This window comes from Oreochromis aureus, linkage group 14 (genome assembly GCF_013358895.1).
Source record: "Oreochromis aureus strain Israel breed Guangdong linkage group 14, ZZ_aureus, whole genome shotgun sequence".
Lineage (NCBI taxonomy): Eukaryota > Metazoa > Chordata > Actinopteri > Cichliformes > Cichlidae > Oreochromis > Oreochromis aureus.
This window is the reverse complement of record NC_052955.1, coordinates 17,066,675-17,088,632: the sequence shown is the minus strand read 5'-3', so window position 1 is coordinate 17,088,632 and position 21,958 is coordinate 17,066,675. Positions and strand designations below refer to the sequence as shown.

The window sequence follows — 21,958 nt, the reverse complement described above, 5'->3', positions numbered from 1 at the left end:
GAAATACTTGTGCATCTTTAAACGTATAAAATCTTGATGAACCCTGGTCTGATCTTTCACGTCTCAACACCTGAAGGCGCCATGTCTGACTCAGCACACGGGGGCCTGAGCTTCTACATGATCCTGGTGGGAGTCTTAGCTCTGGTGACGGTCTGTGGCTGTGCCGCCTGCGCCTTCATCCTGTCCCACCTCCATCGGAAGCGGAAAAAGCAGCAGGCTGTCCCGCAGGAAGAAGGCATCAACAACCAGAGGGAGTTTGTCAACCTCATCAGAAACGTGGACCGTCCGGTGCCCCAGCTGCCCGCTGCCGCCCCTCTCACAAACCCTCTAGCTCCCGCCCCCGTCTCACGTTGCTACGAGGAGATTGAACTGACCCTGCCGCCCTCCCCGGCCCCCTCACACCCTTCCCCAGCACTAAAGCCAGCACATGCTGCCAAACTGGACATTTCAAACCAAGAGAGGGAGAAGTTGAACCGCCTCCACTATGCAGATAACCAAGAGCTGGAGGTCTGACCCCATGCTGACCTTTTAAAGCCCTGAGGAGCTGTTTTTTAAATTTACTTTGCGTCCTTAGCACTCTTTTGCTCACAGGACCCCGTCTCCAGTTACTTGCACTGTGTCGATGTTGCAGATATGAAAATTAAAGGTGACCCTCTGACCTTTATAAACAAAGATGGCTGTGTGCAGACACCAGAGGAACAAAGGCTGCTAAGCAGAGGGGTCGAAAGAGCGTCGTCACCATCGTCTTTGGGCCTTCTTAATGGCCATGAAAAAGCAGCACAGGCATAAAGTTGAGCTGAAAGACTCAACAGTAAACTGAAAACCTAAAGACTTACAGACTTGCCTTTGAGTGCCTGTGAAACTGTCAAGAGTAAACAGAGGATCTTCCTCCATTTGAGTCCCGATACATTTCCTGTTCGGTGTTGCCATCTGACTGTTGTCCAAACCTCCACTGAACTCTGACAGAAAGGATCAGTGAACAGATGCCTATTTAACATTTTTTTTGTGTGTCTGGCTGTGTGTAAGTGTGTGTGAGAGTGAACAAAAGACTGGATATAATTAGTTTTTGTGAGAGGGGAAACATTTCACTCTGCTTAGAGTGAAAGTGCATCCTCCTGAACCAAAGGCTTGCAAGCCTCCTGAGAACATTTTTAAGAGTATACACTGATGCCTGTTTTGTCTCTGTAATACTGCAGTTTGCCCGAGATGTATGGTTTTTATCATACTTGTGTGTAACATAGTTGTTTTTGTACATAAATAGTATTGTACATATTGATGCCCTTTTTGTACTGTGATTCATTCTGGAAGTATCACTGTATTACTGTCCCCTGTTTTTCCCTTTATACTTTCCATTTGGAGCAGCAAGCACATGTGGAATGTAATAAAAGTGCATTTACCAACTCGATTTTATACCTTTTATTAAACTCCAGGGTTTAGTTGTCCAAAATAATCCCTGTGAGCCGAAAGCTTAGGCTTCAGACAGCTCTAAACCCTCCCTTCCAGACAGTTTTTCCTTAGGTCTGAATAATGAGAGGAAGAGCAGATAACTCTAACATGGTCAACTGCTGTTCAGCTCTTCTGTTTCTGAGGGGCAGCTAATCAGATGAAAGCTGGTATAAAGGGGGAGGAGCTAAAGATGACAAGATAAATTATTTAGGACTGTGAATAATGTAAAGCTGCTCTAGTCGATAATAACTCCCCAGTCTCCTCAGGACTCTCATTTGTACTCAATAATCACTACTACCCACTAAAGAGTTTCTAAATCCTTGAATAAAAAGCTATTTTCAGTTGTTCTGTTATTCACCAGTGGTCACTGTCTGTTTGATTTAGTTGATATTTTGCACCAGAAGCCCTCCCTGACACAACTCAAAAAGGATTGCGTCTCCTCTAATACCACTTTAATAATATGTAGATCCGCTCCATTTGTTAATATGGCCAAAGCAACAATATATCATGAATGCACAGTCCTTTGAAGATACAGAGATACTTTTGACCATAACCGTATATGTAACAAAGAGCATCCAAGCTTATTTTTAAGCTTTGGAATAGCAACATTAGTCTTAAATTACTTACATTTGTTTAAGAGTTATCAGTTCTTCTAGTTCCTTGTCTCCCTGTATGCATTTTTCAGATGTCACAACCAAGCTTTCTGTTCATAAATCACTGACAGAGTCCCATGAGAGGATATTTCATGTTGGAGCACAGGCACAATGACTAGGTCAGTAAGTCACCATATACACAGTGACTTTCACTATCTTCCTTTTCTTTCCCTGACACTCGTTGACAAACAATGATGCTGACGGTGCCAGGAAAATATGGGAGACCACCTGACTGACCCCAGCTTTCCTAAAAAACAAATGTGTGGCTGCAAAAAAAAAAGGAATAATAATAACAGTAAGTTTCAAGAGCAGCGGGTTTGTGCAAACTGCTGGTCAATAGCATTTAAAATGCTGGAAACACTGGCAAATATTTACTTAAAGTTTCTGGTTTTAATGGGTCTACAATTACTGAAGTTACCTGTAACCATTTTTGCAGATATCAGACAGTCTATGTTGTCCTAAATCATTACAGTACAGTTTTTCTGTAAACTGTACTCAAGTGCAGTTGTCTAAATCTGGGGTACACTTGGGTACTTCCAGATCCAGTCCTTTTTGGACCCATGACATGCCATAATTAACCTATTCTTTTTTTTCCCTTCCTTTCTGGAACTCTTCCCATATATGTGGCCTTTTTTTTTCTTTCTCGTGTGTATCTGTTTATTTGTTTGTTTCTTTACGCTGCACTGGTGTTATTGAAAATTTAATATATATATATATATATATATATATATGTATGAAAAAGATCATTACAGTAAAGCATGCTGTGTGTTACTAAAATATGATAAATTGCCAAGTGTAAGTGGCTCCAAGGTCACAGCATAGACATTTAATGTGCAAATAGATGTGACAAATGTGACCTCTGACCTGTGCAAACAGCAGTGGGCTGGAAATGAACATGGTTTCCTGTAACCATGCTGGTCATGAGGAAATGTAGGGAATAGAGTTTACACACACAAACATAGACGTATATATATACATACATATGTACAGGCATCTTTCTGCACCTGCTGAGCAGGATGTCAAAGCCCAGCCTGCAGATTAGAAAGCTTCAGATTCAGCCAAGGGGTCACTGCCCCTCAGTGTAAAGGTGTTAAATGCTTGTCCTTATTTTCAAAGCACACTTTGCAGAGAAATAAAATACAAGTTAAAACAGACACACACAAACACACACCCTCAGCACAGTTATAGGTTTAGTAGCATTATAGACACTGAGAAATGTACCCGGGGCTCAAACCTTTAGGAGTTTTATGAAATGACAGAAGTATTTAGAAGTGATCCTGTTTTGACTTCAGTACTGTGATAATATGTTCAGATTTTGCCGTGTATGAAAGGACTCTGAATAAGCTAAGTCATCCTGATCGTTTGGATAATCCAGCAAATAAAGCATTACAGTAATTTAAATTGTAGCAATATAATCTCTCTGGTGTGTTCGGGGTCTGCCTCGGGGCCTCCTCCCAGTCGGACATGCCCACAACACCTCACCCAGGAGGCATCCTTGTCAGGTGCCCGAACCACCTCAGCTGGGTCCTTTCCATGCAGAGGAGTAGCAGCTCTACTCTGATCCCTCACGGATGGATCCAAGTTACTTTTCTGAGGAGCTGTGTGATTACAGCACATTGGAGAGATAAATTATATTTTTATAAATAAAACGTATTCTATATAATTTATTTATCCAGGTAAAAATCTCATTGAGATTAAAATGTCTTTTTCTGGAGAGACCTGTCCAAGAGGGAAGCACAAAATAATATAACAAGTAAAGGAGCAAATACAACTGATATTCAGAGACAAGTGAACACAAACGTGCAAAGCATTAACAGCACTCACACTGACCAAAAGATTTATTCTCTCATTCTTTTAAAACAGTCTTAAAATCCACAATCATATCCAGTTCTGACACTTTCAGCTCCTTTCTGACTCTGTGACAAATATCAGCATGAGATAAATAAGAGGAGTTAAAGATTCTTTATTATCATTTTGCAGTCACATAACGAAATGCTGTGTGGTAGCTCTCAGCTTAAAACACAGGCAGACACACAATGTATAAATACACATAACAGGGAAAGGTAATAATCTAGATACCTGATGTAAAGTTCAGCTGTGCAGTGGATGCCTTGGTCTTTTAATGCATGCGATGTGTGCGTGTGTGTGTGTGTATGTATGAAAATCAGCAACTCCAGAAGAGTTGATTTATACAGAAAAATGTGGTAGTTCAAATGAATATAAGAGATCTCCTTTAAGGATTTATTTTAGTGCCCATCCACATGTGCAGCTGATGCACTGACCCAAGGACACCTGGGTTTGTATTTCTGACAGGGATTCAGGAGAGCTTGACAACAAATACAAGAAAAACTAGAGCTTAAACGCTGAGTGACTCTCACTAGAGCAGCATTAATGCATGTCCTTGTGCACATAAAGTAGTCATAGACTGGTACAGGGGCATAATACTTTGTAGAAAGAGAGATTAATTTAATTATTTTTAGCTGGATTACCACAAATGTTTTCACACACAGTTTGCCAATTCCTTGCAAGTGTCTCTATTTAACTGTGATAGCTTCAAATGTGCATATTTCCTGTCTAACAGGGACATCTTGTGGCCAAATACGGTGCACAACCTTAAAAACCACTGAGCCGTTTTTCATAGTTATTATGTAACTTTCATTACGAAGCCAACAGATAATGTAAATAATATGCACAAACTTTCTTTCAAAGTAAAACACATATATTATCCCGTTTAAGTTTAAGGAAGGCTTTTCGGAAAGACTCATCTTTGTGTTGGCATAAGGTACTGTTCAGTTTCAGCAATAAAAAGAACTACATTTATTCAAACTTTTAATTATCATAGCAAAGTATAAACTATATCTAAAAAGCCCAATTTAATCAATCTACATATCTATTCATAATTTTTCAAAAGGACACCGAGCATTGTATTAAAACCATCTGTGAATTTAAAAAAAAGAAGAAGAAGAAAGCTGTCAAAATGTTTTTTTTATTTGTGATGCTTTGCATAGAATCTCCTCTGACTCTGGTCTGAGTTATCTGCTGTGAAGGTAGAAGTGGCGATTATTGTTTACTGTGTTTTATAATAAGGAGAATTTTTTTCAAAAGTATCTTCCCATTAATGTTACATACACACGCCTCCCCGCAGCGCCCTCACAGGCCAGAGTCGGTACTGCAGCCTGTTATATATATGCGAAGGAGGCGTGTGGTTACGCTCCACTCCGCTAACATCGCTTTTCGCCAACTGAAAACAACCCGTGTGTGTGTTGGCGATTAGTAAAACAGGTACACTGTGAGAGTTTAGACCGCGCTGAGTGCCCTGTACGGCCGTATGTGTAGTTTTCAGTGTTTCGTAGCTGCTTTTTTGACCACTGTTCCCAACGTCTTTGCAGATCAGCTAGGCTAGGCTAGTTGTGATGCTAACTGGTATTAAAAAGGCCCGGGCTGCATGCGCAGTCAGGCCCGTGTGTATGCTAACAAACTCCTACATCACTTTGATAACACGGATTTTTTTTTAGCACCCGGCTGAATCTGAACGCTGAAAGTGGGGCGTAGACGGGTTAAAATAACCGTTTTAGAGGACAAACAGCGTTGTAATGTAACCGTATTAACTACGTAAATACTGGATAGAAAGCTATGTTAGCTTTTTAGCTTCAGACTGTTTAGCTACTGCTGTAAATTAAAAGTGTGTTTAGTGGTAGAAGATGCAGAGGTGACACCTTGATTCACAGTTACTGTAATTTCTGTGATGTACCAAAATCACATTTTAGGTGTTTGTTTTTTCCAGTGAAATTCATTTTATTTATTTTTTAAAAATATAAATCGGAGTATATTTGCTGTATTTGCTTGTTTGTGTTATTTCATTAATGTCCCTGTTTTAGCAAAATTGAGGACGAGGAATCTGCTATAGAAAAATATAATCCTGTCATTACTGCGGATATGAGCTTCGTCAAACACTCCGAGAAATGCATTGGAAGTGTATACACTGATGCAAATGAATGGCAAACGTATACCTTTTAGGTTTCGTTTGGTTTCGTTACACTGAATTTCCCTCACATGTCTAACATGACGTGTCACAACTTCAGTTTTAGGAAGTGACCAATATGCCTCAGTTTACTTATGAATAGACAGGCTACAAATATTTTGTGCATTCATGGCCGTTTAATCTCGGTATATGTCTGTTGTCTTGCTAGAAATTTAGACGTCACTGCGTGCCTTAGGTTGTCAAGTGTTTAACAAGGAATGTAGGTAACTATTGCATTACAACATTGCCTGTGTTTAGTGTGAAGCTTAAGACTGGGAATTTTCAGTAGTCTTGAGTGTTGATAGTGTGTTTGCAGATGTGCTGGTTGCACTCTGTAGTTGGTTCTGATCAGAGATATCAACTGTAAGAGATACTTTCTGTCTGTATGTCAGGGACATGATGTGGAGTTCAGAGCTCTTGAAGTGCTCAGTTTATAAAGTCCACTATTTATTTATTTTTATTTATTTATTTTTCTTGCCTCTAACACCCCTTAATCTCACTTTCCCCTGTCTTCCATGATTCTTGCTTGTTTGTCCTGAGTAGCAGCCGTGCCCCGCCGCGCCCCCACCCCTAGCGGAGCCGTCATGTGGCAGGAGGCCCGCAAACATGAGCGCAAGCTCCGTGGCATGATGGTAGACTACAAACGGCGAGGCGAGCGCCGGCGAGAGTACTATGAGAAGATAGTAAGAAACTTTATCATGTTGCATTGCCACAGTGTACCACCGGGTAGGAGTGAGCAGGTCTGGCCTGAACACTCTTACTGCAGGATTTTAAAAAAAGAAGAAAAGATTTGAGCAAGTTTATACCCAGTTATGTGGGTCCAAACTTTGTGGTATTTTTAAAAACATATGCATATAGTTGACACAGCTTTCAGTTATCCTCATTGCATCAATGAACCAGTTACTGTTTACAAAAAAAAGTGTCAAGTTTTAGAAGTTAATTTCTATGGTTGTTGGTTTCAGTTTAATTAAAGTGCTGTGCAGTGTAACATTTCATAGTTTTAGATATTAATCAATGCATTGTATTCTTACAGTTTCATTTTCTTTTGACAGAAAAAAGATCCTGCTCAGTTTCTTCAAGTTCACGGTCGAGCCTACAAAATCCATCTGGATCCAGCTGTGGCACTGGCCGCAGAGAGCCCTGCAAACATGTGAGGAAAATCACAAAATCGACACATAATAAGAGATGAGCCACACCACAGAGCTTATGATCACATGTTGCCTCCTTTCTGTTGTCTGAAGGATGCCTTGGCAAGGAGATGCCAACAACATGATTGACAGGTTTGATGTTAGGGCTCACCTGGACTACATCCCCACCTACACGCCACCTCTGCTCACCACATCGTAAGTCTGAAAGTACTTAAAGCCACATTTTTAACATGGAACCCACATTGTGTGAACATTTTATTGGTTATTTATTTACTTTTTTTGTTGTATGATTCTACATGGGACAGTTGTGAGGAGATCATCACACATTCACCATATATTGTTGTACATATGCTGTACAGATTGTTATGTATTCAACAGTTAAGATAGTTCATCAAAGAGGGCTATAACCAGTCATAATTTGGTATGGATTATGTTTTCAGTTTGTTATTTTTTGTTTTGTTTTGATTTGATTTGATTTGATTTGATATACCTTTATTAGTCCCACAAGGGGAAATTTCATATTAAGGCTGCCGACCTATTGCACGCAATGGCGGCGCCATCTTACCCTCCGACCATACATACATTACACAAAAACATCACATGGGGAAGACAGGTCAGAGAGGTATAACAATGGAAAATGCACCACATGAGGAAAGATAAGGAGAAAAAAATAATTCCCCCCATACTGAGCTCCAATGGGGAGATCAGATTGAGAACAGAAAAAAAACACCTCTGCACATAGCACATGAAAAAACTCTTAATACACCAAAGTTTGTTTTTAATTATGTGGAAACATTTGCTCTTGTATGAGGTTGAGCTGATCTGACTTTAGTCGTCAAAGGAGATGGTGACCCCATTTTTTGTTTGTTTTAAGAAAAAACCCCAAAACAGGTCATTTTGTCACCTGCAAAATAGGCTAGTTTAATTACTTATATTATAATTTCTATAATAATAAAGCTAAAACACCTGCTGCAGTAGTCTGTAGTAGTAGATTTATCTTTTATACCATTTCTCTAAATTGGGAAGCAGTTTGCAACTAGATGGATGTTTTATTGTCCATATTTAAAATTCGACTTTGACTCTACAAGCACAGCTTTAGTGCTTCTGGTGACCCGCTCCAAAGACAGTGGCAGGTGGGGGCTTTGACTAGGGCAGTACATCTGTCCAAACTGTAACGCAGGTGTCCTAAGGTGAGCTCAGGGAGGACAGAAACCACCTGTGGAGCAGAAGGGCAACAGCTTGCATGACCTTGATTCCCAGTATGAATACAGATTATTAAAATAGGTCCTAACGATCCTCCGGATTTCCTGGGTTTAAGCCTGTGGTCAGTAAGTGCTGGATTGTTGACCCGCTAATAGGAAAGTGAACTGGTTTTTAGGCCGTTGTGAGACGTTTTAGTGTTTCCCTGCGGATGATGTGATGTTGTAGCAGTAATTCTGCTCAGTACGAGAGCAGTTGACATTATGTGTATGTCTTTGGCCAGTGGTGTGAAGCTGCCAGCTGCAGGATTGACTGAACACCTCTAAACAGGGGTGAAATAAGGTGTGAGCACAATCCTCAAATGCTGATCATAGCTGTGGTTAGTTTTACAGGTTCACTGTTTTCTAAACACAGGCACAGTCAGTCCATTTCAATAACAAGTGCCAAAAATAAACAGTGTTTGAAAACATTAACAAATCAACTTGTGGACTTGATTTAAACAGATTTTACACCTTGTGAAAGGAACTCCCAAAAGGCATGCGTGCTGCAACAGCATGATAGCAAATCTGGCCCTGATACTGTAGGCATTTGGTTGGTTGCAGATAGCCGCCCATGGGGGTGAAGGAGAGCAGTTTGTGACTGGTCAGGCGGAATGCCAAATGATGGTCACCTCTCCCCAATCTTGGACTCGTGTTTGTGGAGAACTTGCTGCTAAATAACTTGTAAACATCCTGATTCATTTATCAACACACCACCAATGAGGAGACTTTATTGAAGATGGTTGCTGGGATTACCGGGTGGCTACTCTTAAAACTTTCTCTGATAAATACCCCTCCTATTACGTTATAATAATTTAAAAGACTAAAACTAACATTCAAAATGATAAAAACTAAACTAAAACTAAACCTTTTCATAAAGTGAAAACTAATCTAAAGAATGCCAAGTGATTCTGTAAAGTGATGGAAAACTGAATAGAATTAAAGAATTAAAAACAAAATAAAATTTAATTTAAAAATGCTGTTTATAGCACGACTGTCTGTTTCGATCTTTATGTGTTGTAATGCTGATTACTTCACTGACTGCTTGTGCTGGTGCATTGAAACTTGTGGTAATAACCAAAGAGTGGCTTTTTAGTAAGACTTCTGGTTCTTACTCTGTGATAAAACACCTGCTGCTCAGTAATTGAACAGGTCATCTGTGAGATTGTATTTTTAGTCATCTTTCATGCTTGGTCAGGACACAAACCAGTTCAGTGTGGTGAGATTTGAGCATTCAGCGAGGTGTTTAATGTGACCAACAATCTTCTTTGTCTCATGCAGCACTCCAGAGCAGGAGATGGAGGAGAGAAAGTGTAACTATGAGCGCTACAGAGGCCTTGTACAGAATGACTTTGCCAACAGTGAGTGTTAACACACAAAATCTACATGACTATGTAATGCGCTTAATAGTGTTGCACCTGTATTCTTAATGTGACCATGGCAGTGTATTGACCTGCTCTCAGTGGGTATATTTTGCAGTTGTGTTGTGCTCTTTAAATCCCTCCTGTCCTCCTGCAGTCTCTGAGGAGCAGTGTTTATACCAGATCTACCTGGATGAGCTCTATGGTGGTCTGCCCAAACCAAATGAGGATGAGAAGAAAAAGTATGAACTAAATTTTAAAGTGGTTCTTTATCACCACTGTGAAATCCAGTATTTTAAGTTGTTTTCATAACTCTTTCCTTGTGTTGTGCAGACTGGCTGAGAAGAAGGCCACCATTGGTTACACGTATGAAGACAGCACTGTAGCAGAGGCTGAGCCCCAGTCAGACAAAGAGGAAGACAATTCAGAAAACAGTGAATCCGAAGATGACGAAGGCATTCCAGATATCGGTGAGCATGTTTCACTGGAGTAATCTATGTGTTAGGGAAGTAAAATTCAGGAGATGACCAAATAAAACATTTAGAGGCACAGCTGTCCACAGAGAATGTGTTTGATCAGCTTTTCGTCTCTTGGATGTGTGAGAGTTATTCCACAGAACGTTTCTCAGAAGAGACTAAAATCTGAAATTGTCAATTTGACTGTGCAGTGCAGGCTTCAAATGGCCAGATACACATCTGTGTGGCTGGACCAGGATTAGCTTCAGACTAACCCTGAAAATGGACTTCAGCGAAGGAGAAATGTCACATCCCAATGAGAAATTAATGCAGTTAAACCAAGCTATTTAACAGCATGTAAAACGCTAGTTATTGAGAAATAACACTAGTTATCTTACACTGTACCTGGAGAAGATTGTCTTTATAAAAGTGATCCACTCAGCTGGCACTGCTCAACTTTATTTTTCTCTTTTCTGCCAGGTTGCAGGTTTTTCTTGGTTATGTGATAATCGTGTTTTAAATGCTGTTAACCGACGATCTGATCTCAGATCAACAGTGTTCCTGTTTAATGCTTGGGTAAGAAATCGACTTGTTAAAAAATGGTGTGTGTGTGTGTGCGTGTGTGTGTGTGCGCGTGTGTGTGTGTGTGTGTGTGCGCGCGCGCACTTTCAGATGTGGAGGTTGATGTTGATGAGCTGAACCAGGAGCAGGTGATGGACCTGAACAAAATGGCAACGCCATATGGAATGGCTGAAGGAGACTTTGTCAGGTAACATGTCATTAATCACATCATGATGTCAGAGTCGAACCCAAAGCAAATTTCTGAAGAAAAACGACGCCCAGTGGTTCCTTAAATTTTAATTAGTGTCTTGACCAAAGTAGAGTTAATGTAGCTTTTTTTAAATTCAGTTTTTTTTCTTTTCAGTTTTTTCAAGTTTTTAGTCTTTTTAAGTATAATTATATGGAGGGCATATCTCAGAGGTGAGATTTAGGAAAATCATTTTAGGTATTATAATAAGAAGAGAACTTTTTGAACGTTCAGTTGACTCAGTGTTTTAGACCAAAGTCTTATTTTGTTTGTTTGTTTGTTTTGTGGTTTAATTTTGTTAACTGTAATATCCTTGACCACAAAGTTGATGTATTTGGGTTTTATTCATTTTAATTACAAGCTTCTGCAGTGTTTTAAGTTCAGCAGATACTGTAAAAATACACACAGTAAAAAAAAGGGGTTTTTTTGGTTTGCTTTTAAATTGATTGACTATTTAGAGGATCTCTTTCAAAATACGTTCTGTAGAGTAAAGACGAACTTTGAGCAAGATGTTTGTATTCTTGGACTCCAGTGGAGTAGCTTTGTATGGTTCACGGTGCAAAATGAGCTTTTTCATTTTTAATATTGTCTTAATTGGCTTTTGTGCAGCCCAACTAAACTAGCTGCTCTCCCGGGGGTAAAAAAAAAAAAACACTTTCTGAATAGGGCTGTTCGATATAACGATATATATCGGATGACGATATAAAAATGTCTATCGTTTCATTTTACGCTATCGTTTGTTTCGTGGTGTCGCAAAATAAACTGTTTACGGCAATATTTTTTCATTATTTTGATGGTCACTGTAGTGGCTATATTAATTTCCTAAAGTTCTCTCTTTCTCTTATATTTAATATAACCACACTACAGACGGACAAGCGCTTGTTTTTATGCGTTGTCGTTAGCAACAACGACAGTAAAACCACCTCGTGTCCGCTTGTTTATTTTCCACATATTTTCCTTTCACAATAAAGCTCAAGATCCTGTTGAGACTTTTCAAAATAAACTGAATCACGTGAAAGACGCAGAGTATTTACGGATGAGAAGCAAAAAAGAGCCGTCAGGTGCTAAAAAATAAACCTTAGAGTCAAACATTAGAACAGGCTTTTCCCCGCAGCACGCTGTGTAATAAATACTAACAAAGAAAACAGCGGCTGTTACAACCTATGTCTAAAAATGTATCGTTTCATGCATCACTTAAAACACTCGACTCCAGGTACGCGACGCCCAGCTGGAAACACTTCACGCAAGTTGAGCTGCCCGACATTCACAGAATTTACAGAAAATGTTACATTTTTGTGATTTATATCGTTATCGGACGATAGATGTCTTAATATCGGGATATGAGATTTTGGTCATATCGCACAGCCCTATTTCTGAAGTTGAGTAATAAGAACAATTTAAGCCTGAGCCATTGCTCGTACAGCCACTCTTGTCATTGTTTGAAACCATGGCCATATTTAACGTGAGCATCTGACGTTAAAACATAAACCGTAATGAGTACACTGAGCTGTGACTCCGACACGAACGCATATATCTCGTGCTGTTAAACTGTGGAACATTGGGTTTCTTTTCTTCAAGTTGATGCGCTTATGTGTTTAAATAGTTATTTTTGTGGTTTTTTGTAATGCTGTGATTGTGCTACCCATTTGTCAGGATGTTGAGGAAAGACAAGGAAGAAGTGGAGGCCATCAAACATGCCAAAGCTCTGGAGGCGGAGAAGGCCATGTACTCTGTAAGACTAAATCTGCTGAGGGAAGTGTTTGTGTGGGTTGTGTTTACAGGTTTTATAATGTTTGTTTGCTTGATTGTCTCAGGGCCGCCGCTCTCGTAGACAGAGGAGGGAGTTCAGAGAGAAGAGGCTAAAAGGAAGACAAATCAGCCCTCCGAGGTAAATTGCGTTATTTTTCCTTAATGAGCTTCACCGTACCTCAGAGCGTGGTTATGTTAACTCGCCCTTTCCTATCGCAGCTACGCCAGGAGAGACAGTCCAACGTATGATCCTTATAAACGGTGAGTTCACCCACTAATTTGTCCTTCCCACTTTCCTGATTGGTTGTCTGCTTCTGTGTGTCTTAACTACATTTTTTGGTTTTTCTGATCACTCTCAGGCCAGAGTCAGAGTCCAGCTCTGAGTCGCGGTCACGCTCACGTACTCCCGGTCCAGAGAAGATCACTTTCATCACCAGCTTCGGCGGCAGCGACGACGAAGCCGCGGCAGCACCGCAAACAGCTGCTCCTCACTCTGGCCACGCCCCTTCCAACTCGCAGCACTCTGCAGGTCATAGCAGGGGCTCCCGGTCGGTAACTTTCCCTCCTCCTGGCTTTTCTTCTTGCAGTCACTGTTAATTGAAATGACCGCGGCAGTTCATGCAGAAAGAATATCGATTGTTTTTGTGGTCGGAGAGGTGGATCAGTTTTCAGAGTATGTGACCAAATAATCACCGACTATCAAATAGGAACTATTGAACTGTGCATGCGCATAAAGAAAAATCTGATTGGGTACTTTTTAAAGCTGAAATCGGTTATCAAAATTTTTCTATAAATTAAACAACATATCACATTTAAAAGCAGAGAATATGATGTAATGATAGGCTAGGTGCTGGCCTGTATTTATACTGAAACACTGTGTCTCTGTTTATTCAGGAGACGAAGGTCATCCAGCAGCCACTCCCCTTCTTCCTCCTCGCGCTCCTCCTCTCGGTCCTCCTCTCGCTCATCCTCACATTCACGTCGACCCCGACGAGGACGCGGGGGAAGAGATGGGCGTCGATCCCGGAGTCGCTCGCGGTCAAGGCGGCGCTCTAGGTCCTACTCGCGAGGTAGAGGAGGGAACGGAGGATCGTGGAGGAGACGTGACCGGTCACGCTCCAACGACAGAGACAGAGAACGCGAGAGGGACAGAGAGCGAGAACGAGACCGGGATCGAGATAGGGACAGAGACAGGGATAGGAGACGATACTCGGCACGTAGAAGAACAAGGTTAGCCAAATCCGTAAGCAGTGCTCATGAACTGCCTAACAGAATTCTGTAGTTCAAGCCCTTTTGTCTTTCTATCAGGTCCCGCTCGAGCTCACGTCAGGGCGGCAGCTCGAGGCGAGGGGGTCGGAGCAGTGGAGGACATCGTCGTGGTGACAGCGGCAGCCGCAGTCCCTCACGAACCCCTAGCCGCCCTCGCCGTAGCCCATCCCCTGCCCACAGAGGGGCCCAGCCTGCTACCATTGCCATCTCTGACAAGTTAAGAAAGTAAGAAGACCCTAAAACACTGTAACACAGTGCAAAAATGTATATAATCAATATTATAGAAAGATCGGTGTCTTTAATGTCCAAAATAAAAGTTCCCTGACCTTGTGAGAAATCTGGAAATATTCTGCCGATCATCCAAACCATTAATCACACATCAATGAGACTAAGTGTCTCTGGCCTTGTGTCGTCACAGATCCAGTTTGGGCTTCTGATGATTTTTTTAGTGGAGTATAATTCTTCATTACCGCCTCTCCAGTTTAACTTTTTCCTCACGAAATGATCAGAACAGGAGTGAGATCCATTTAAGAGACAAAAGAGAAATCTCTACACTTCATCAGCTGTCATGTAAATATTTCCTGGTTATTTAAACATGTTTACAAAGACTTTAGTCACTGTGACTGACCTTTTGTGGCCTGACTGCTATATATTGTTAGCCCACCAGGGGGCCTTACCCCACATTTTAGGAGATGTTGGTCTAAAAGGTGTATTTTTAGGCAAAATAGACATGTGCATTTCAGGCTGCTTAAATAAAAACCACCAACATTTTTCAACCTTTTACTGGTTTTTATCAAACTTTGTATTTTTCTCTGCTCTTTAAGAATGGTTGTCTCAGGAAAAGCAAACTTTCAACTCATAACTCATTAAATTGTCTAATCAAAAGCTGAATAGCAAGCTACTTGAGTTTAATGACACACAAGACAAATGGTTTGGAGATAAGCTGTGCTGTAAAGTGGAAATATAAGTAGTACCTTATTGCTTTCTGGCTGACATGTCTCTATTTACCGTCATCACTTTTCAGACTTAAGGCACCTGACTAGGCCTGTGCTGCACCAGTGAACAATAAATAAGTCCATAAATAAGAGTCTTAAAACAGTCAGTTTCAGTGTCACGAAGCCAGAACAATTTAACACCTGTTCTTTATTGCTTTTCGCGTTTAAAAGCCATCCTCACCCTTCAGCGTTACACCTGTTAGAAAGTCAGTATTTGCATATATAAATATGCCATCTTCGCCTCATCGTGTTGTGTTTTTCTGTCTTCTTCCTCTCCTCTCTCCAGGCCTGACACTTCGGGTGGTAAAGAGACGGGAGCTGCCAAAGTCAGTAAGAATTTGATCTAGCTGGGTTTCTTGCTAAAGCCTACGCCTCCCTCATCCCTGACAGGCTGACTTGGTTGTCCACCACACTGGGATGTAGAAGCCATTGTTGCCCACAGAGAACAGTTATTTTATTCTTATCCCTCTCCCCCTAAAGTGGACACGCACTGCAAATAACACTACAGTATTTTTACCAAATGTCTAAGTTAATGCTGCCATTTCTTTATGAAGTGAACTTTTATACAGCCTCTGAAGTCTTGATGATGATTTTAATCTTGGTGGTGGATGAATGTGTGCAGTTTCTAGAGGAGAGAGTGTGCAGTTATCTTTATGCATCTGTTTTTAGTCTAAAATAAACACACTGACACATCAAAGGTCTTGAGATGAAGAAGATCACTTCTTCCTCTTATGACAATCTATAAATCAGTAATGAACACGTGAATGACGAACATATAGATTAAAGAAATAGTCGGACACTTTCGAAAGTACAAATGGACACAAAGATCAAAACAACAATTGAGCGAATAAGCAGATTTCCTAAATTTTCGAGCAATTCCCTTAAAGAGTAAATCAGCGAAACTGTTTTGTGAAATGTATTTCTGTCATGAACGACTTTTCTTCTCACTCTTTTCCTGGAAGAGAGGACGAAGTTTGAATACATCCCAACTGTCACAAAGTCAAATAGTGTACAAATTGTTATCAGCTCGTCTGTTGCCTGCAGCTTGTGACCTGCAGTTTTTCTTGCCTGGCCAGATTTGAACAGCCCAGCGAAGGGTGTGTCGTGACAAAACGCCACTGGCCAACTTTTTAAACTCACCGGACCTGAACTTGCTCTTGTTTCACTTTCTGACCCTCTCTCCTCCTCCAGTCGTTGTTTTTCTTTCATCTCTCTGGCAGTGTTCGTACAGTTGCAAGAAAATCTTTGGGTTACCATGAGAATTATGAGGATTTCTGCATTAATTACTCATGGGGTCTGATTTCTTAAACAGTTAATGCCTTTCTTGAACACATTGAGCAGTCACTCATTTCAATAGTTGAATTTTCAACTGCAATATCCTTCATGTGTTTGTCATCGCTGCTTATGAGACAACACTGAGAGGGAATCTGGGCCTGTTCCTCTCTACATAACTGTTTGAGTTTGTCAGTATTTCTGCGATGTTTGTTTCCCCATTGGCATTGTTCCTTTGTGCAGGTGTGAACATGGTAATCACACTCCAGGTGTGGACTAAACAACCACATTGAGTCCCTTTGGAGGTGCAGATCCAGACAAACTCCAGAGTAGTTTGTGTGACCAGTTGCAAATTTGAGCTAAACGTCTTCCCGTAGCCAGGTGTGCTTTGCTTTCTGGGATGTAGCAGAGTAATGCAGACGTGCTCAGTACACAAACTGTAAAATATTACCCAGATAAACATGAATGTTAGGAGTAAACTCTGAGTTAACTGCTGCTCCAGAGCACAGCATTTTCTTACCATCTTAGACACGTGGCCAATACGCAGACTGAATGTTCTCACGTATTTTTTTTTTTTTTTTTTTTTTGTGATACTTTTTGGTTTGATTGGAGTTTTCTGTGTGTAAATAAACAAAACTCATCAACCGATTTGGACCAGGGTAAACTAACTTTAGGTGTGAAAATGCCCTCAAACAGCCCTCCCCAGATGGATTAAGGTCAGGACGATTCTGCCTTGGCTCGTCCAAACCTTGAATTTTCTTTGTCTTTGGTTCATTCTGTTCTTGGATTACCAGTCCTCTCCTTGTGGCTTTACATTTTCCAGTAAAACACTTCGTAATTTGTTGCTCTCCTTACGATCGCGAGGTGTCCAAAACCTGGGGTAACAAGTCAGCCTAAAGCATAATTGCGCCTCCACCGTGCTTCACAGGATGGTGTTCTGGTGTTTTGGGGTGTAGAGTCTGCAGAGTTGTGGTTTCCTGTGGGGTCACAATTAACCTTATGTCTACAACTTGGCAAAGAGTCCAGGGATTTTGTTGTTACCCTTGGGTGTTTTTCCCAGGACTATACTCTATATTCCTGATGCTATTTTTGCAGAGAGAGAATCGGCAGTTCTCAGTTTCCTCGATTTGGAGACGACCCTAACTTCAGTCTCACCTTATCAATTGGAACGCCTGATTCCAATTAACTTTGGAAGTAGTTTTCCCTGCCTGTACTCAGTGATTACCCAGGTTGTTTTAGATTTTTGAAATGCATAAAGATTGATCTTCATTTTGAAACCAATAAGTCCAAAAATCATAGTAATTCTAAAGTGTCCCCAAACTTTTTCTTGCAACTGTTTTTTTTTTTTTTTTTTTTTTTTTAAATATATATTTGTGTTCATGTTGTTTTGATCCTGGCCTGTCTCTAAACTGTCCCACAGCAGTTGCAAGCTAGAGCAGCAGTTTGTCTCCCCACACGCACACGCACACAGAGCCTGTGTCTGTTGTTCCAACACACGAAATGTTTTCAATCACTTGTAATCTGTCACCCTTTTTATCTCCACCAGCTACTGTTCGTAAAGGTGATGGTATTGAATTTGTACAATAGCCCCGGTACCTCCCCCTCTCTCTAACACATGCGTGCACACCCACACACACTTCTTTTTGTTTTTTTCCGGCCATGAAAAGCTGTCCTAACACGTTTGTGTCACCTGCAGCCCAAGATGACCCCACAGGAACGGCTGAAGCTGAAAATGCAGAAGGCTCTCAACAAGCAGTGTGAGTGCAGCCGAGCAGATCGCATGTGTTTGTGGTCAGCGTGTGAATTAAGAATCAACACTGTGCACAACTTGAAACTGCTGAAGATTTTCTCATATTATGTAAAGTGAAAAAGATGATGAAGATCTGACTTAACTAAATAATTTCTTTTGTCTGATCTGCAGCCAAGGCGGATAAGAAAGCCGCTCAGGTGAAGATCCAGCAGCAGGAACACAAACGACAGGTGTGTGTCTGTGTGTGAGCATGTCTGAGGTTTAGTAAGACAGAAGCGTCTTTATCCTCCTATTTCCTCTTATTGCTGGTTGTTTACTTTACAGGAGCGAGAAGGCGAACTGCGAGCCATGGCACGCAAGATACGCATGAAGTAAGTCCGTGTTTGTGTGCCTAGCTGGACCGTTTGGTATTTGTGTGTCGCAACTTTCTGACCCTGGCGCTCTGCGTTTAGGGAGCGCGAGCGCCGTGAGAAAGAAAGGGACGAATGGGAAAGACAATACGGGCGACAGAGCCACTCGCCTTCTCCTTCCAAATATGGTAAGGCTTTAGGTTTTTGATTGACAGCAGCAACATGGCTCCTGTGTAATTAGAATGTGGCTTAATGAACACGCAGTGTTTGTTCTGCAGCCTTGCATACTCGCACAGAAGTAACCAAAATATTTAATCAGCTCAGACTCTGATTTGCTGCCATCAGTTTCTGCTCTGCCAGTTTTATGGGCTTTAAGATGTTCTGGCATGCAGTTGTTTTTCATCGTGGCTCTGTCCTCTGTCCCTCAGGCCGAGAATACAACTCATACAGAAGGTATGTGAGAAGCCACAAGAATCTGCACAGCCACAAGGAAGCAGAATGAATTATGTCTTTTTTTTTTCTTTGTCTCTCACATATACACACACACACACACACACACACACACACACACACACACACACACTGTCTCAAAGGCTCATCATCAGGCCTGCAGACACCGTGGTTACTTAAGCTATTTGTCTTCTCATCAGTTGCAAATTAGAGTACAGATTAGTGTTGAAAAGTCAGACTAAATGCAAAGAGGTCAATACCTTTTCAGGTAGTTTCTCTACAGGCACATGAGTACGTCCACAGAGCACTTTATTAGGAACACTACAAGCTCGTCTACCACTTGGAAAGTGAGTGGATCGATTCCTGACTCCCTCTGGTTATAAAGTGTGTAACTGAGTAGAAAAGCACCATTTAAGCACCAGTCCATTTGCCATTTTTACCATTTAATACTCAGTTCAGGGCTCCCTTTACTCTCCAAACAGCATCTGTCAGTGGGGCTGTGGATTCCACATCTTTCTGCCAACACTGAAGGTTCTAGTCCTTTCATCTCAACAGCATTGCATAATTTCTGTGTATTGGACAAACATCCTGCTCAGCCACATCCCGACCGTGTTCAGCTGGCCTCGGATTTGGTAACTTTGGTGATTGTTGGTGTTTATTTTTTAATATCGTAGGGTCTCTACCTTACAGTATGAAGCACTTTTAGGCAACTGGTGTTGTGAATTGGTGCTATATGAATAAAATTTTTGAGTCTTTGGATTCATGTAAGGCCAAATTCTGACCTCTGAGAATCACCTTACAGTGCAGCTTTTTGCCCCATAAATACATTTGACAACCTCTCCTGCGCACTGACCAGTTTTGACACATCTGTATATGTCAGTAAAGACCTGGTTTGATGACCATTAGCACAGTTGACTAACATCAGATGCATACCTTCATTTAGAGAGAGGGTACAGACTCAAGCCCAGGCCTCTGCAGTCACATCTGTAACCTTCATACATAGACGTGGGTAACGTGCTCAGTCTGTTGAGCTCCTTTTTGTGGTTATCTGACCTTTCACATTGGATCTCCATCATCTGTCCACAGATACCACTCTGTGTTTTTTGGCTTTATTGCCACTAGTAATCAGCATTGTGAGAAATATTCAAATCAGCCTCCGTGGGACCAACAGTCATGCCACAGTCGAAGTCCCTGAGAACAGCTGTTTCCTCATTACCTGCTGTTGACCTGAAACATGTTACACACTTCACTGCCGCCAAGTCAGTGGCCGATTGAGTGTCTGCTTGAATGAGCAGGTTTAAAAGTGTTTCTAATAAAGTGCTCAGGAAGTGTACTTTATGTTTATAACTTGAGATGATCGGTTTAGGTCTGAAGTGAAGGCTGATGAATGATTTTGGATGAACGTTGTACGGCCTGATGGTGAGATCTGTGTTATTGATGTCTGAGGCTTGTTTACTTCAGGGATGTTTATAAAAAAAAAACTGGAGCTAAACTACGTGGACATAAATACTTATTTTAAATAAATAAAAGAACTTTGTGCTAAAATTTACTATTTTAATTGGTTTCTAAAACTCAGCTGGATATTTCAAAACCCCACCGACTGTGCTGTAGTGCTTGAGGTGCAGACACCAAAATTTAAAGGGTAATTTCCTTTGGCTGGGCTCCACCTCTTCACTGACTTTCTATGAAAGTCATTCAGGTAGTTGGTGTGTAATACTGCTAACGGGCAACAACTGAAGCTTACCCGCCTTGATGGAGCTGATAAGATGATCTTCACCGGATTAGAAACAAATTTTTAATCTCACACTAAAGCACAGGAGTCATATCTTTGTTTGTTACGCTGCTCTTTATACTGGGGTCTTTTCTTTTTTCCAGGAGGTCGCGGTCTCGATCGCGGAGTCCATCCTACAGATACTGAGCGGATGGCTGGACAGCAGTACATCGGTTTCGAGCACATACTATCCAACAACAGCCTACATACAACATGGAAACATGAAGAAATGACTGCTGGCTAACCAACCACAAATCTGCACCTGGATGTTCTCTGGTTTTGTTCCTGTGACACCTTCAGCCCTTTTCAGACATGGATTGTTTTATTCACACTGAAGGTCACACTGCTGCTTTCTGAGAACAATTGTGATGCCTGGCACCTGTAGCCTCAAACACTAAAGGTGTGTACTCACACTTGGCTACAGTGACTAAGAGTGGAATCTCTGTATGTGTGCTGCATGGTGCTTCCCCTTACACACAAGCTCAACATGCAGATTCCTGCTTTTCTTTTAAAGCAGAATTAAGTAAGAGAAGAATCTCTAAATATTCCCTAAACGTAGAAACTAATTTTTGATCGTGTGCAGGTTTCTGTGGTTCAGGCTTTAGTGAGGCGAACACCACAAAGATGCAGAAGGGCCATGTGCCTGTCTGTCCTTTCTAAAGCGACTGCATCAGTCGACCTGCTGTGATGAATGTGACGCAGAAGGCCGCTGTGTTCAGGTGAAGGATATGTCTGAAAAGGGCTCCAGTCACTAAATACAGTTAATTGGTTTAATTTCTCCTTGTAAAGACGGTCTTATCAAATAACAAACTCTGGTTTCTCCACTTCTGCATGCTCTCCCTCTCCGTTTCCCTTTCTGAACACTTCCTCTCAGCACGGAGACATTTGTATCTACTACTAAGCAATACCTGCAGTTTGTATCCTCCTCACATCACAGCCTCCTCCCACAGCTTCTTTTTTAATATGAAAACATTAAACCGAAGAACATTTTAAACGCCTCCTGTGTGACCTGTCCATCTGAAATCACCTCACAGAAAGCCGATGAAGTCAAAGTCTCGATGCATTTATTAAAGTGGCTGCTCTTTTTGTACCGTCCTCAACCAGCTGTTGACAAAAGCAGAGAAGTCTTTGTTCTCAGTGATGTGGAATGTTAAATACAATAAAATTTACTTTGAATTACTTGCCTTTTTTCTTCTTCTTCATCTTCATTAATGTGACAGAT

The 21,958-nt window shown here is 41.2% G+C and overlaps 2 protein-coding genes across 3 annotated transcripts in view; both read left to right on the top strand.

Annotated features, from left to right (window-relative positions):
• LOC116323597 (protein jagged-1b) overlaps positions 1-1,405 on the top strand; it is a 65,535-nt gene extending 64,130 nt beyond the window's left edge. Inside the window, exon 15 of the mRNA XM_031743955.2 lies at positions 77-1,405. Coding sequence (XP_031599815.2) covers positions 77-513 — 437 coding nt within the window. The 3' untranslated portion in view covers positions 514-1,405. The remainder of the gene's footprint in view (positions 1-76) is intronic.
• Positions 1,406-5,259: 3,854 nt separating this feature from the next.
• LOC116323598 (CLK4-associating serine/arginine rich protein) lies at positions 5,260-21,912 on the top strand. 2 transcript variants are annotated; one of them, XM_031743956.2, is made up of 21 exons: positions 5,260-5,381; positions 6,664-6,803; positions 7,173-7,270; positions 7,362-7,463; positions 9,788-9,867; positions 10,025-10,109; positions 10,201-10,337; positions 10,995-11,091; positions 12,784-12,862; positions 12,945-13,018; positions 13,099-13,140; positions 13,239-13,427; positions 13,774-14,109; positions 14,188-14,373; positions 15,430-15,469; positions 18,112-18,172; positions 18,337-18,395; positions 18,490-18,536; positions 18,618-18,703; positions 18,944-18,968; positions 20,841-21,912. In XM_031743956.2, the coding sequence occupies exons 2-21, from the start codon at positions 6,705-6,707 to the stop codon at positions 20,881-20,883; spliced, it is 1,965 nt and encodes a 654-aa protein (XP_031599816.1). In that variant the 5' UTR covers positions 5,260-5,381; positions 6,664-6,704; the 3' UTR covers positions 20,884-21,912. The 2 variants fall into 2 exon arrangements, 1 of the variants encoding a protein (XP_031599816.1); XR_005608213.1 differs by lacking the exons at positions 18,944-18,968; positions 20,841-21,912 and having other exon boundaries at positions 15,430-15,473.
• Positions 21,913-21,958: the final 46 nt, after the last annotated feature.

What these genes read in the sequence shown, in the direction of transcription:
- LOC116323598 (XM_031743956.2), top strand. Translation starts at nt 6,705, where the DNA reads ATGTGGCAGGAGGCCCGCAAACATGAGCGCAAGCTCCGTGGCATGATG. An exon ending in GCAGAGAGCCCTGCAAACAT is followed by an intron (nt 7,271 to 7,361) that starts GTGAGGAAAATC and finishes TGTTGTCTGAAG; the next exon opens with GATGCCTTGGCAAGGAGATG. An exon ending in ATCTCTGACAAGTTAAGAAA is followed by an intron (nt 14,374 to 15,429) that starts GTAAGAAGACCC and finishes TCCTCTCTCCAG; the next exon opens with GCCTGACACTTCGGGTGGTA.